The sequence below is a fragment of the Populus trichocarpa genome, chromosome 5, assembly GCF_000002775.5.
Source record: "Populus trichocarpa isolate Nisqually-1 chromosome 5, P.trichocarpa_v4.1, whole genome shotgun sequence".
NCBI lineage: Eukaryota > Viridiplantae > Streptophyta > Magnoliopsida > Malpighiales > Salicaceae > Populus > Populus trichocarpa.
In genome coordinates this window covers 22,325,546-22,339,509 of record NC_037289.2, presented here as the reverse complement: position 1 = coordinate 22,339,509, position 13,964 = coordinate 22,325,546, and the positions used below count along the sequence as shown (strand labels likewise).

The window sequence follows — 13,964 nt, the reverse complement described above, 5'->3', positions numbered from 1 at the left end:
TATTTTTTCAAATAAAAAACAGCTAGAATGATAGAAGATATTTAATGTTTGTTTATTTGGTATGTGGTGAATAATATTTTTATTTTAAAATATATTAAAGTATTATTATTATTATTATTTTAATATAAGAAGTTTAAAATCACAAAAAAAATATAATATTAAAAATAATTTAATATTTTATTCAAATAAAACAAATCCAGATCAAGGAAAAAACAGAAACCAAATCCAAACACATCATCATATCTCCTCTCCACAGCAAGCACCAAAAACCAACCCGCATTCCACGTGTCAAGAAACAAGAAGGGTCAAATCCAGAAAAGGCAATCACCGCTGCACTTTCCTACAAAGGTTTTCATTGCCATAAAGTGAAGCTCCTTGATCAACAACAACATGCTTATAAGCTGCTGCTACTCGTGCTAGCAGGCAGCAGCCATAACCACTCCACCCCCCCCCTTCCTCCTCCATGCGGATTTCCAAACCACTCCTCAGCTTTATAATCTCCAGATCCTGAAAATAGAGCTTTCTTTATTTTTTTTATTTTTTATAATATTTGAAAAAAAAAGGAACAAAAAATGGCTCCATCTGCTTCATCGTCATCGCAGCTTCAAATTAATGAAACCCAAACCCTAATCCCAGGTATTCCAAACGACATCGCTTCACAAATCCTGTCAATGATCCCGTACTCGCACCATTCACGCATCAAACCCACTTGCAAATCATGGCACATCTTTCTCTCCTCAACCAAAACCCTATTTTTACTCCGCCACAATCTCCGCCACTCCAACCACCTCTTAATCATCTTCCCGCAGGATCCATTCATCTCTTTGCCTTACCTATTCGATCCGCAAAACCTCGCTTGGCGTCCACTCCCACCCATGCCGTGTAACCCTCACGTTTACGGACTCTGTAATTTCACTTCGGTTTCGATGGGCCCTAATCTCTATGTCCTCGGTGGGTCCCTCTTCGACACCCGGTCTTACCCCATCGACCGTCCTTCGCCAACATCGTCTGTTTTTCGGTTTAATTTTGTTGATTTCCTGTGGGAGAAACTGTGTCCGATGATTTCCCCGCGTGGTTCTTTTGCTTGTGTGGCGGTTCCTGATTGGGACCAAATAATTGTGGCTGGAGGAGGGTCGAGGCATACATGGTTTGGTGCGGCGGGGAGTAGGATAAGTTCGGTGGAGAGGTATGATGTTGGGAAAGATGAGTGGGTGGCAATAGACGGGTTGCCGAGATACAGGGCAGGGTGTGCGGGGTTTTTGAGTGGGAATGGGGAGGAAAAGGAGTTTTGGGTAGTGGGAGGGTATGGAGAGTCGAGGACGATTTCGGGGATTTTTCCGGTAGATGAGTATTACAAGGATGCTGTTGTGATGGATCTGGAGAAGAATGGATGTGGGAAATGGAGGGAAGTTGGGGATATGTGGGGTGTTGCGTGGAGAGGGAGGCTCGGGAAGATTGTTGTTGTTGAGGAGGAGGCTGAAGCTGAGGGCTTGGGAGTGAATCAGGGTCGCCCTGTTGTCTTCATGCTTGATGGGGATGAGATTTTCAGGTGAGTCATTATAATGTTTTTCCTGTCATTGTGGTGAAGTTATTTGTATTGTTAGTGTTTATTCTGTCTTTGAAGTGAGAGTTGCTAACTATTGAATTAAGTAATTAGCTAAGTCACTTGCATTTCTAGTTAGGGTTTATGCTATACTTGACGTTGCTGTTAGATGCTATTTGATTTGTCTGTTTTAGATGCTGTTGTGCTATACAGAAGTAGCAACAATTCACTTCCATTTAATGAACTAAAGAAGCATGTGTAAACAAGTAGATTGTTTAAGTAAGTAGATTGTTTAAGTAGACATGTAAACTATTGCGGCAACATAGGATCCATTGGACCCCTTATTAGTAAAGGGAAAACGGTTTTCCAAACTTGTGAACCAGCTGGAAAAGCCCTTTCATTGATTGTACGTAGAATTTGACTCATGTCATTGCAGCATGTGCATGGGATACTTCTAGATTTCCATGTATCATGTCTCTGAGGCCAGCTGGCCACAGGGTTCTGGTGGACTAAACCGCATAAATTTTGCATGTGGTTATTAGATTGCCAAATACGCCAGCATAATCAATAACATACTATAGACGCGTTATGTCGTTTTTCTAGTGTTTGTATCCTCCAATGTCATTGTATTCTATCTTGTGCATTTCAGTTACTTTAATTGTCAAGAGATCTTTTAAAAAATGCTACAAACTCAATAACCCTCGTATTCCATTACAGATTGCACAAAACAAGAATGAATACTAATTAGGATCAATCAAGAATCTTAATGAATTATTGACACATTGCATGCTAACAAGAGTAGGTTATATATATATATATATATTGGAGTGCGTTATTAGCAATCGCAGTTGGGATTAATATTATCAGATTATAATGCAGAGACTAATACATATGGTTCTGTAAATGGCAGTCTATCATGGGTATTCTAGTCTTTTTAGGTTCTTTTATTGTGTGTTTTTTAAGTAGCTAGCATTAGTGTTTGGTAGAATTTTCTTAAAAATTTAAAACTGCCGTTAAGACCTTTACCCGTGCTAAAATATGGTCCTGCTGAAGCAGCCTTGCAATTCAAAGTAGTCTCGCAAAAAAATTTTTGAAACCATTGCTTCCAATTTCCAAGTACCCTTAGATATATCAGAGTGTCCCTCCACTTTCTGCTAATGAGACAGCCTTATGCATTATTCAAATGAAACATGTAATGGCATATTCCTTCTTTTCTTTCCCTAGAAAAACAATAAACTTGCCATGTCCCTTTGGCAATGTGAGAGAAATGTATGTTCTGGTGTCAGAATTTTATTTGAAATTCATTTGCATTGAATTATTTGAAATGTAAAATATTATGTGTAGGATGTTAGTTGAAGTGTTTATTAGCATCTTCCTTTTAAGGTAGTTCTATCTTTCATATAGGAAATGATTCAGGTTGATATGTGTTGCATTAGGCTATAAATGTTGATCCGTGCTCGCTCCACTCACCATTTAATGATCCAGCTAGTGTTTCCACTGTACCTTCGCCCTCTCTTAAGTTACAAAATGTGGTTAAGCTTAGAAGCTATTTCTCTCTTTTTCTCAGCATGGGGGATGGTTGCTTTTGCACATGTACATGGACTATTGTGTACACACACATCTATATATTTGTTTTTCTTAGACATATTTGTGTATGTCTTATTGATCGAATAAATAGTAACTTTCTATCTTGGGAGTTTTGGAATTCACTTGTTTATTCTATACTAATTCATCTTGTCAAGGCTAGTAAGAATGTATAATGGAATGATTAGAACAACTGAAGCATCTATTTTCAGGTGTTTTCAAATGTGATATGACCATGTTTATTGAAAGGTATAGATCCTTCATTCTGATTAACTGTCTTCTATTATTGTGTCATTGAAATTTGGTTTGATTGTTATGTTAATGATAGTGGAATGGTTATTTGAAGTCCTTGATAGGTTGAGATTACCTTGTTTATATGATCGACTTAGTATTAAGGCAGCTTTGTTTTTGATAAAGTACTGGTGAAAACGAAATGTTAATGAATAAATATGGGTTGCTATTTTTATGTGTCTGTAACGGTAGATCATTTGAGGGCTTCTGTCTAATTTTGTAATAAAGTATACAATCTTGTGTTAAACGCGGCCACTAACAAGCGAAAAGACGGGTGGTGCATGCATTTATGGGATGGTAAACTGCATTTGGTTAAGTTCCCCTTAAGTTTTGTCTTAATATGCAATTTTCAATCAGATTTTCTGCCTTTTAACGTATAAAAATAATGCTCTCTTTAGCCTTTTCTCGTATGCTCACATGCTCGTGCCGATCCTCTGAACACACGTGCTAGCGGCGACAAAACTGCCTGATAATTTTGATGTTACTATCGTTGTGTGGGTTTTATTATATGACCACACAGAATGGCACAAAAGGATCAATATAGCCAGCCTGAACTATTTCAGGATTGAGGCTTGGTTATTGTTGTTGTTATCTTTGCATGGGTTACAAAATGATTTATTTATTTATTTTGGATGTTCCCTAGGAGTCGTGATGCTAACTAATTCATGTGTTCTTCATATTGCAGATATGACATGGCTTCAAACTCTTGGCAGAAAGAGTCCAGTGTACCTCGAAAAGCTCCTTACAACTCCTCATTTGGTTTTGTTGTGTTGGACGGTGAGCTACATGTAATGACTCCAGTGCAAGGAGGTGATTTGATGGAAACTCGAAGGTCACGGCAGCAGAAGAGGGGAGGAACACTTTTAGTTCAAATCTATCATCCTAAGATGAAGACATGGAGATCACTTGTTACAAAACCACCATTCTATTACCCATTGGATTTCAAGACTGCAATAATGTGCACCATCCAGCTTTAGACAATTACATCTTGTGATTATCATAGTTACAGCTACCCGATATCTGTAATGGTTGTGTTACCTGAGTTCCTGAACCTTGTGTACTTTACTCATAGCATATGGTGTTTAGCCAATGTACAGATTGATGAAATGCCGCACAGCACCAAATTCTATCCAAGTACAGCGTTTTTTTTACATAAATATGTAGTATGTATAAAAACAACGGTGTTGTTGAGCTTTTGTAAAGGTAAAGATGGCCTCATAATTCATGATCACCGGAAATAAATGCACATTTGAAATACAGCTCGTATAGGTACTTGTTTTGGGGCAGGCTCACTGGCTCTTACATCCTATTCCTAACGAATTTTCTGCTGAAAAAGTCTCGACACTTGAGCGCATTCAATGTTCATTTCGAAAGACCTGTGAACGGATGGTTTTTTTTCTCGTGGCTTGTGTGAATTTCCTAGTGCTGAAGCACAGGTAGATTTGCTTATGCATGAGACGCGTGAACATTAGGATTGCCTCGTACGCAAGCAAACCCAAGCCTTTCCTTTCCTTTTGAACAGTTCGATTCTGTGGTCAAGAGTCAAAAGCCCGCGTAATCTATTACCAACTAGAAACGAAAAATCAAGTCATGCAGTTACATTGGTATTGAGAGTAACCCACCCATAACTCCATACGGATGGAGGGTGCCACCCTACAAAATTTACATAATTAGAATAGTTTATAGGGACGCATTAAAAAAAAAAGTCCAGGTCGTGGTTAATTATTCGGTATAATTATTAAATTTTATCTAATAGATTAACCTAAAAATCTCTCATTTCGATTTCTTCTTAGTTTGAGTTTAAAATTAAATCATTTGGGAATTATCATTACATGATCTAGTCGACTTGACATGTGAAGACTAGTAAAAAAAATATGATTTGACTTTAAAAAAATATTCAAACCAAATTCTTTGATTTAAGTATGACATATTTAATCGACTCAAGATTCACGATTTAATCTACTAAATTCACAATATGTATGATAAATTCTATTGAGTTTAAGAACATTATTTTCTTTAAACTATTTTTCACTTAATTATATAATAATAAAAATAAATGCTTGTAAAATCAAGCACAAATCAAATATTGCAATGTTTATTTGAGATTGTGATAGTTTTATAAAAAATAAATCAAAATAATTTATGAAGAATAATTAAAACTAAGCAAATATTAAACCATAAATTTTATAAGTGAAAGATGAAAATGAAAAGAAAAAGGGAGGGAAATGCATGCAAAAAAAAAAAAGAGCCACCTCCTTCAGTGTTCATATAAACAGTGAAGGAGCACCCTAAAACTTTTAGCATCGAGTATACTGTTTTCTCACTGAATATATGACACAGCCCCACGTATACATATCAGACTTGAGATTCCATGTTCATTTGAATCCTGAGAGGGAAGGGGACGGGTGGGATATAAGAATGGGAAAAACTTCCACTGCTTGGACGGAGAAACATGTCTGTTCTTGTCACATTGGATTGTTCGATTTGATGATTTTTTTCTAGCTTGTTTACGGAAGTTCTATTGATTATGGTTTGATATAAGATCATATATTTAATCCACGTTTACTCGTATAGCCAAAAAAGAATAGTGTCAGGAAGCACGTAATAATGGAATGATCGATCCAAAAATAAAATATAATTAGAGAAAGCCTCATAATTAAAGAAAATTGATATTTATTCAAGTTTTTTAAAAAATAGTCAAATTAATTCCTTTGTTTTCTTGTGTAACATCATCAGTTATACATTATTTTTACATCACAACCGAACTTAACTTGAAATGGTTGCTCCAAACAAATTAAAAACAAAAAAACATATAATCAAGGTATAAGGAGGTATAAGGATTGATCATTAAGCCTCATCATCTCCATTTCTGGCGATTAAAAGAAAGAAAACGTTAAGAAACTTGATCTTGTTCACGGATGTTCTTAGAAATGGAAGAAGCCACGGCATGTTTGGAAAATGCAGGAGGTGAACGTGCAACATTCCCAGCTATATTCATCCCTTTCAATTTGCAAGTCCCGGGGGCTCCTCTCGGTATGTAAGTGCATGGATTGGGACCTGATGGCGTCACTGAACCTTTTGGGAGGGACTGCAACAACAGCCCCTCTTGCTTTAGCAATTGGTATCCTAATGGCCTCGTTGCACCAGGTTGAAGAGAAGCTGAAAGAATCGATAAAATGAAAAAAATGATGAACGTGCTTTCCCTGTGACAGAACCCCATCTCTTACAAAATGACCAGAACGTTGTTCTTGAAGCTTCTCTCTTTTCCCTCCTCTATTCACCTAAATGCGGTAAGTTTTTGAGATGGAGGAAATCAGCTCTTGATGTGGTGCAGCAATGAGAATTAATGGTCTCATATATATATAAAGTTATAAACAGAGAGCCCCAACCTTTGCTATAAGTTTGACCGATAAATACTTCTGAGTTTGACTTAGCCATGGGTTTGAAGGTTGAAAATAGTGTTAGAATTGATCAACATCCGTTAGCTTAGACCCCAGATTTACAGTCATGCAAACCGAGGAAAAGTTTCTGTTCTATAAGTTGATCCCCCAAAAAAATTGTTCGTTATCAAAGGCCAACAATATTCAAGGTATTCAAAATCATAATAAGATTATAAATTAATTTAATTTGCAGCATTATAGTTAAGCTAAATGCAAGCCTTACTTCGGCGTGGGAAAAAGGCACGACTCAAAAGGTTCGAGGTTTTCTTTATCATTGAATTCCAAATTGAAGAACCATAAGTTGTAAAATTGAATTCAAATCACACGACTGCAAACAGTGGTTTTGAATATTTTGAATTCTTTTTAATGCTGCTCTTAATTAATTATTAAATGGATGTTGCATGAGGTTTTTTTTCATTAAAACTATGAATTCTTTCATCCATAGATGGATTTTTATAATACAAGTAAAAGCAAAAAAGAAATTTAAAATTACATGGGTTTTTTTTCCTAAGTAAATAGAAATATTATATAGTTTAATAGATCATTGAATCGATGCATGAAGTTATTTAAATAGTAGACATAAAAAGAAAACAACAAGGATTGATACATTATAATTTCGATGACTAGAAAGTTGACTAATATGTTTTTTTTTTTTTTTAAATAACACTCTGAAAATATAGCCGCGAAACAAAAGAAAGATTTCATAGCCCAACATGTTTTGTTACATACAAATGGAGGACACGCAAATCGCTGATGAGGTCCACTGTCGACACCACCATCTCTTCGACTTTTTTAACCAGAAAAACAAGGGTTATCGTGTTGTTCTTCGAAGAGAAAGAGGGAGTAAGATGTTAATTACTATAACCAATTCCTTATCTAATCAGATTCAATGAAATGTACTACAATCTTGATGCAGTTATGGAAGCACATTTTCATCTCAGGCAATATCAGTTTCCATTCAATTTTTGATGCCTAGGGTCGGTCTTCGTTGCACAGCACAGCATCATTTGTTTCCAGCATTTCACGCAAAGTTCTGAAGGTAAGGTCTGATACTTTGAAATCCTCAAGATGCAAAGGAGAATCACATTGAAAAAAGAAAATAGTCGGACCAACGTAATGGGATAGCACAGACTGTTTTCCTTTAATCATGTCCAAATTCCCAGCCGGAGCTTACCTGAGGGATATTTTCACAGTCCCCCCCTAGACTTGCTACAAAGTGAACAGTGACTGCTAGCTCTATCTTCGAACTTAACTATAGAAGCTAATTCATCGGTACAAAATCTAATTTTCGAAGACTATGTCTGATGGTATAAATAAAAATATACAGATAGATCATTTAGAAAGTGCGGCCTCTAGTTTCTCCTTCAACTGATCAGCAGCACCACCTTGCGTCCGGATAGAGAATGTGTGAACAATCTTATCACCCTCCACGGACACGTTGCAGTCTTGAGCAGTGATTTGATGTTCTCTGAATGTTTCTATGATGGTAGAAACGGGGTGAGACTCCATAGGGCAGCTTGCCCTCACAACTGCGTCATCCTGTCTAGGCTGAAAATCAATCTCTGGCACTGGCAACTGCTTTTGATTATTGTTTACCACCCCCCTTTCAGTTTCTAAAACCCTAATCTTCTTCTGGAGATCAGTGATAAAGGTAATGGCATCTCCAAGCAGAGAGGCCTTGTCCATTTTAGAGATATTGGGAACAACAGCTCTTAATGCATAAAATCTCTGATTGAGCTTTTCCCTCCTCTGTCGCTCTGCTTCCACATGATTCAGTGGCTCTTCTCTTCCATTGGCAGGCTTTCTTCCTCTCTTCCTTGGTTTCCTCTCATCACCCTGAGGAGACAAGTCATCCTTCGGCTGCTCCAAACCACCCACCAATGTTTCAGCATTGAAACCCGCAATGGTTTGGTTCAGATGCGGAAACAGTTTTGCTTCACTCTTATCACTAGGGTGCCCACTAAAAGTACTAACATAATCTTGATCCGTACTCATTGCTTGCATTGTATAAGGTTCTGAGGTGAAAATCAGTTCATCTTCAACCTTGGGGGAAAAGTTAATGCTAATTGATCGTGATTTTGAGCTACCCAAACTCAGTTCACGCCCAAAAATTTTTGGAGCTGCCTTCGCCTGTGCAGTATTAGAAGCCCCAAAGATGCTTCTTGCCTTCTCCACAAAATCATGCTGTTCAGGAATTGATTTGACTGAACCAAGCTCCAGAACTCCAGATTTAACAGGCAAAAACACCACTGTTTGGAACCCAGCTGATCTTGCTAAAACTGATCTCAATTGATAATGACCTAAACAGCTAGGCATGCCCAACGCCCAAATTGATCTACCAGACTGGTATGCCTCTCCGGGGCCATATGTTGAATCACACCGAAATGTAAAATACATTGAGGTTAAGTAAAACATCTCCACATCTGAAACCTCATCCACACTGGCTGCAAAATTATCATCGTCTGGTCCATTAAAGCACATATGCAGTTTTTGAAGCACACGCTTCTTCACCTCTTTTCTCTTCTCAGCTCCCTCCGATTTGCCATCCCCACTAGAGCTTCCATCTCCAATCCCCTGGCCCTTCGGGTCCCGGCAAATTCCATCACCCCAGACCAATATAGACCCACCAGTTTTCAAGCCAGATGCATGCCAGAAAATCGCATAATTCCAATTGAAACCTTCGACAAGCTGGACAAGACCCTGCTGCACACCCAAACTAACAGGTGGCGAGACCAAATCATTCAATAAGTTTTTGGAAGCCGACGTGATCAAGAATTCACAGGCCTCAACACCCAACACTGCTTCCACCATACCCTTTTCTCCATTCACCCAAAATTTATCACCCATGTTTGTCTCACTCTCAAACCAACCTCAAGTTTCTCAAAAACTTGTATCCTACACAAATCCTGCTCCCATTCCAATATTCAAACCACTCCTAATCCATAAATCCCCCAGTTTAAAAGTAAAAATAAATAAATAAGTAAAATACAAGGCTTGGATTCTCAGCAGACTTTAAAGATCACACAAACGCAACAGAACAACAAGTTTCACATAAAGCAAAATGTCTGTTTACAAAAAACTAAAAAAAAGCGTACTAGGAAGATAAGATCTTGACCCTATTTCTACAACACAACAAGTTGTCTAGTTACAGACAGTCTACAAATACTTGTCTAAATGTAGAGTAGGGAACTCACCTATGTATGTGGGTTTGTCTTTTCGAGAATTTTCAGCTTCCAAAAATTCTTCAGTTTCACCTGTCTGAAGATTTTCACGGTGTTTCGGCTTCAAGATTAGATCTGGTGATAGGGTTGTCTTTTCCCTCTTTTTTTATTCGTTATTTCAGTGGGTGTAATAACTAATAAGGTTGCGGTGTGCTCGTGTCACGCGTGGGTCACTTTTGCTTTATGACGTTCTGCCACATGCGAAGCAAGCACGTTGTTAGGGTTAATCGCTAATCCTCCTGCTAGCGTAGCCACTGGTTTTTTATCAAAGAAAAGAGCAAAAGGGCAGATATAAGAGCCCAGATTCAGAGCCGTGTGGTAATGGAGTATGTTCAAAGAAACCCAAATAAGCTCCGTCCCGTTATACTCGTTGGGCATCTGTTACTCATATTTGTCAACCCCTTAAAAGAAACCATACAGGGTCATTAGGGCAAAAATATTTATAATTTATGATTACATTTATAATTTTTTTGTATGCTCAAAGCGATTGTAATGTTTTTAGTAACATTGTAATCTTAAGTAATTCCATAGCATGATTAAAAAAAAATTATTATAATAAAAAAACCAATTAATAATAAAAAAAAATTTCACTATTATAAAAAGATATCATTTAAATATCATTAAAATATTTCAACGATATTATTTGATAATAAAAAAATAAATAAGAATGAGATAACCTGATAAAAAAAAAAAAAAGAAATTCATAGCTCAATCACAAGCAAAGCAAAAATTGAAGGATGAACTGGAAAAAAATCAATTTTAAAAGAGGATAAAAACACCCGACTCAAGTCAACACGCCAAACTCGTGGCTTAGTCATGAGATCGGGATAACCCCTCACAAAAGAAATTGAATAAAATAATGGAGGTAAACACTTAAGCAAACTAAATGATAGAAGACAAAATTGGAAAAAAATAATTTTTTTAAAAACAAACTCGAGTCAACTCGGGTTAACTCAACTAAGTTGCGACCTGGGATACGAGATCGAGATAACTTCATAAAAAGAAAAGTGAAAAGAATCATAAAGTTCAAGGCCTAGTAATCTAATGTTGAAATATGAAACTGAAAAACAAATCTTTTTTTTTAAAAAAAAAAACCTAAAAAAAGATAGAAGTAAAATTGAGCTAATCTTCGAAACTCGTGAACTAGGTCATGAGATAAGGATTATCCCATAAAATAAAAATATGAAAAAATCACGAAGTAAAATTCCTAATCATCCAATATTAAAAAAACAAAACAAATAGAAATAAAAACAATGAGGACCAAATATGGTATAAAAACTAAATGAAAAAAATTAATAAGGGACTAAATTGAAAAATAAAATAAATAAGATAAAAGATAAAAAAAAAATAGCAATCAAAAGAATAAGGACTAAAATTGAATACAAAAATAAAATGAAATAAAATATTGAGGGATGAAATTGAAAAAAAAATCAAGAAAGGACAAAAGGCAAATAAAAATAGCAATCAAAAGAATAAGAAACAAATTGAATAAAAATTAAATGAAATAAGATGTTGAAGGATGAAATTGAAAGAAAAAACTTCAAAAAGCATCAAAAGTAGAACAAATAGTAATAAAAAATAAGGACCAAAATTGATAAAACACAAACCGAGATAACTCACTTGGTTTTTGCTAAGGCTGACGTGAAATTTAAAGTGAGGAAAAAGAAAAGAGAGAGGAAAAGAAAAGAAAATCTATCGGAGACTATCCATTGCTTTTTCACGTGTGCCTTAACCATCGTTCAATTTATTCCTACTTAATATGGTAATCACACACAAATCATATGAAAAAAATTGTTTTACCTCTGATAATTAGTTAAATGATTTTGTTTAAGAATAACAAAACAATTATTTCATTGTTTCAATCCATAGTTACACGTGTCTTGTACATAATAGAATGCAAATCCTTATTAAGTGTTTTTTTTTTTACTTTAATTTTGACCATGTTTATCATGGAAAGTGATTTCTTGAAAATTATTTTCTAAACATTTCTATATTTGTTTACAATTATAAAAGTTGGCCAACAAAAACTCTTTCCAATCAAATGAAAATTTAACTTAGTTTTTAGAAGAGTGTTTTCCTTTTATGTTGGACGAAACACATTTCAACAGTTGCAAGAAATTCAAGAATATTATGTTATTTATTGATTATATCAAATTTAGTCCTTAATATTTTGATTGTTATATATTTTGTTTTGAATCTTTTTTTTTCTTTCAATTTTATACCTTAGAATTTAATATAATTTGATTTTTATATCAACTTTAGTCTTCATTTTTTTAATTGTTATTTTTTTCTCTTTATCTTTTTCTTAATTGATTTTTTTTATAGATCATATCTGGTCCATATTCTTTTGATTGCTATTTATTTTATTTGAAATAATTTATGAAATCAATTTTTTTTTTCAATTTCATCCTTCTACTTTTTTTATATGGTAGATTTAGTCCATGTTATTTTAATAAACTTGAAAAAAATTTAAAATATGCATAAGTTATTTTTTAATTTATTTTTCATGATATAGTCAAATACTAGAAAATATTTTCCAACTTATTTTCTGTAATATCCTCTAATATAAAAGATAATTCATTTTTTAAAATTCTATTGTGAAAATAACTTTTTTTTTTAAAATAATTTCCATAAACAGGACTTAAATTTAATTTTTGAAACCCACCTCGCAACCGTCAAGTAGCAGGAGTAGAGGATGGATTTGGTGGTACAGTTATGAATTTGTCATGAGCCGGCAGCGGGTGGTGCCGGAATGAGAGCGCCACCATTCGGGGCTGCTGTGCTGGTTGCACACTGCTTGCTTTTTATTTATTTATTTCTAAAGATTTGTATCTGATGCTTTGCTGGGTTCTTGCTTAGACATACAGGCCTAGGCCTTTTTAGTTGATATTGTACCTGTTTTATGGGCTGGGCTTCCATGGCTGGGTTAGTTGGCTCATATAACGTTTGTTATGCTTATGTTAAATTGAACCTGAGGGTAACGTCCAGGAAAGTACTTATCAAGAATTCAAGATTCGACTCTCCAAGCCCTAGACCCGATCCTTTTAGGTGGGACCAACTTGACTCTAGTAGAGTCCTGAACCTTGTATTGCTCTAATCTTGAATTTCAGGAGTTCTGGATTTGATCTCAACCTCAACTTAACTCGGAACATAATAAAAACATGTAGTAATTATATATGAATATTATAATATAAATTTTTTTAAAAAGAATATAAAATTTAACGTGGTTGAATAATATATTTATATTTATAGGAACGAGAAACTTTTATTTTCTCTATATTAAATTAAGGTTACATAATATATATTTATAGTAGATTCTAAGTCGCTCAATAAATATGATCCTAACCGTCTAAGGAGTATTAATAATTTTTTTATCTTAACTTGGTACGCTCCGCTCCCCTCACTCTGCTCCGCTCCACTCCGGTATATATCTACATATGAGTCATAAACTACAACATCAATCCATACTCATTCTCCACATCTTAAATCATACTATTCTCACATTTTCAAATTAAAAACTTTATATAGTTTTAAAATTCAACTCGAAAATGACTCGAGGTAAGCTCAGGTTATGGATCAGAAAAGTCGAGTAAATCTTTCTTTTAAAGAACCAAATTGAGGTTGTTTTGACAAAAAAAAAAAAAAAAAAACAAAATAAAAAGAGTCAAACATGTTGATGGCCACCAAATCAACCAAGTTTTTTACGTTTTTTAATTTTTTTAAACATAAACCGATCCTCAGATCTCAAGTCGATTTATTGGACCAAGTTTTAAAACAATGTTATTAGAAATAAATTTTTACATTAGAAATAAGAAACGAAAGTAATAACAAAGAGTTTATAACTAGGTACACTTGTTGTGTAAAAAACTAGGATCCATTAGTAAC

At 35.0% G+C, this 13,964-nt stretch overlaps 2 protein-coding genes across 2 annotated transcripts; one reads left to right on the top strand and one right to left on the bottom strand.

The window, feature by feature from the left end:
• The first annotated feature begins 232 nt into the window (after nucleotides 1–232).
• LOC7476896 (F-box/kelch-repeat protein OR23) lies at nucleotides 233–4,673 on the top strand. The gene is made up of 2 exons (XM_002307600.4): nucleotides 233–1,549; nucleotides 4,104–4,673. The coding sequence occupies exons 1-2, from the start codon at nucleotides 573–575 to the stop codon at nucleotides 4,393–4,395; spliced, it is 1,269 nt and encodes a 422-aa protein (XP_002307636.2). The 5' UTR covers nucleotides 233–572; the 3' UTR covers nucleotides 4,396–4,673.
• Nucleotides 4,674–7,911: 3,238 nt separating this feature from the next.
• On the bottom strand, nucleotides 7,912–10,257 carry LOC7476894 (transcription factor bHLH3). Its single transcript, XM_024601848.2, has 2 exons — nucleotides 10,053–10,257; nucleotides 7,912–9,793 (listed from the first exon to the last, which is right to left on the bottom strand). Exon 2 carries the CDS (start codon nucleotides 9,703–9,705, stop codon nucleotides 8,191–8,193), a length of 1,515 nt encoding a protein of 504 aa, XP_024457616.2. The 5' UTR covers nucleotides 9,706–9,793; nucleotides 10,053–10,257; the 3' UTR covers nucleotides 7,912–8,190.
• Nucleotides 10,258–13,964: the final 3,707 nt, after the last annotated feature.

Excerpts from the sequence above, each read along its gene's own strand:
- LOC7476896 (XM_002307600.4), top strand. The coding sequence starts at position 573 with ATGGCTCCATCTGCTTCATCGTCATCGCAGCTTCAAATTAATGAAACC. Across the intron at positions 1,550-4,103 it reads GATGGGGATGAGATTTTCAG|ATATGACATGGCTTCAAACT; the intron begins GTGAGTCATTAT and ends TTCATATTGCAG.
- LOC7476894 (XM_024601848.2), bottom strand. The coding sequence starts at position 9,705 with ATGGGTGATAAATTTTGGGTGAATGGAGAAAAGGGTATGGTGGAAGCA.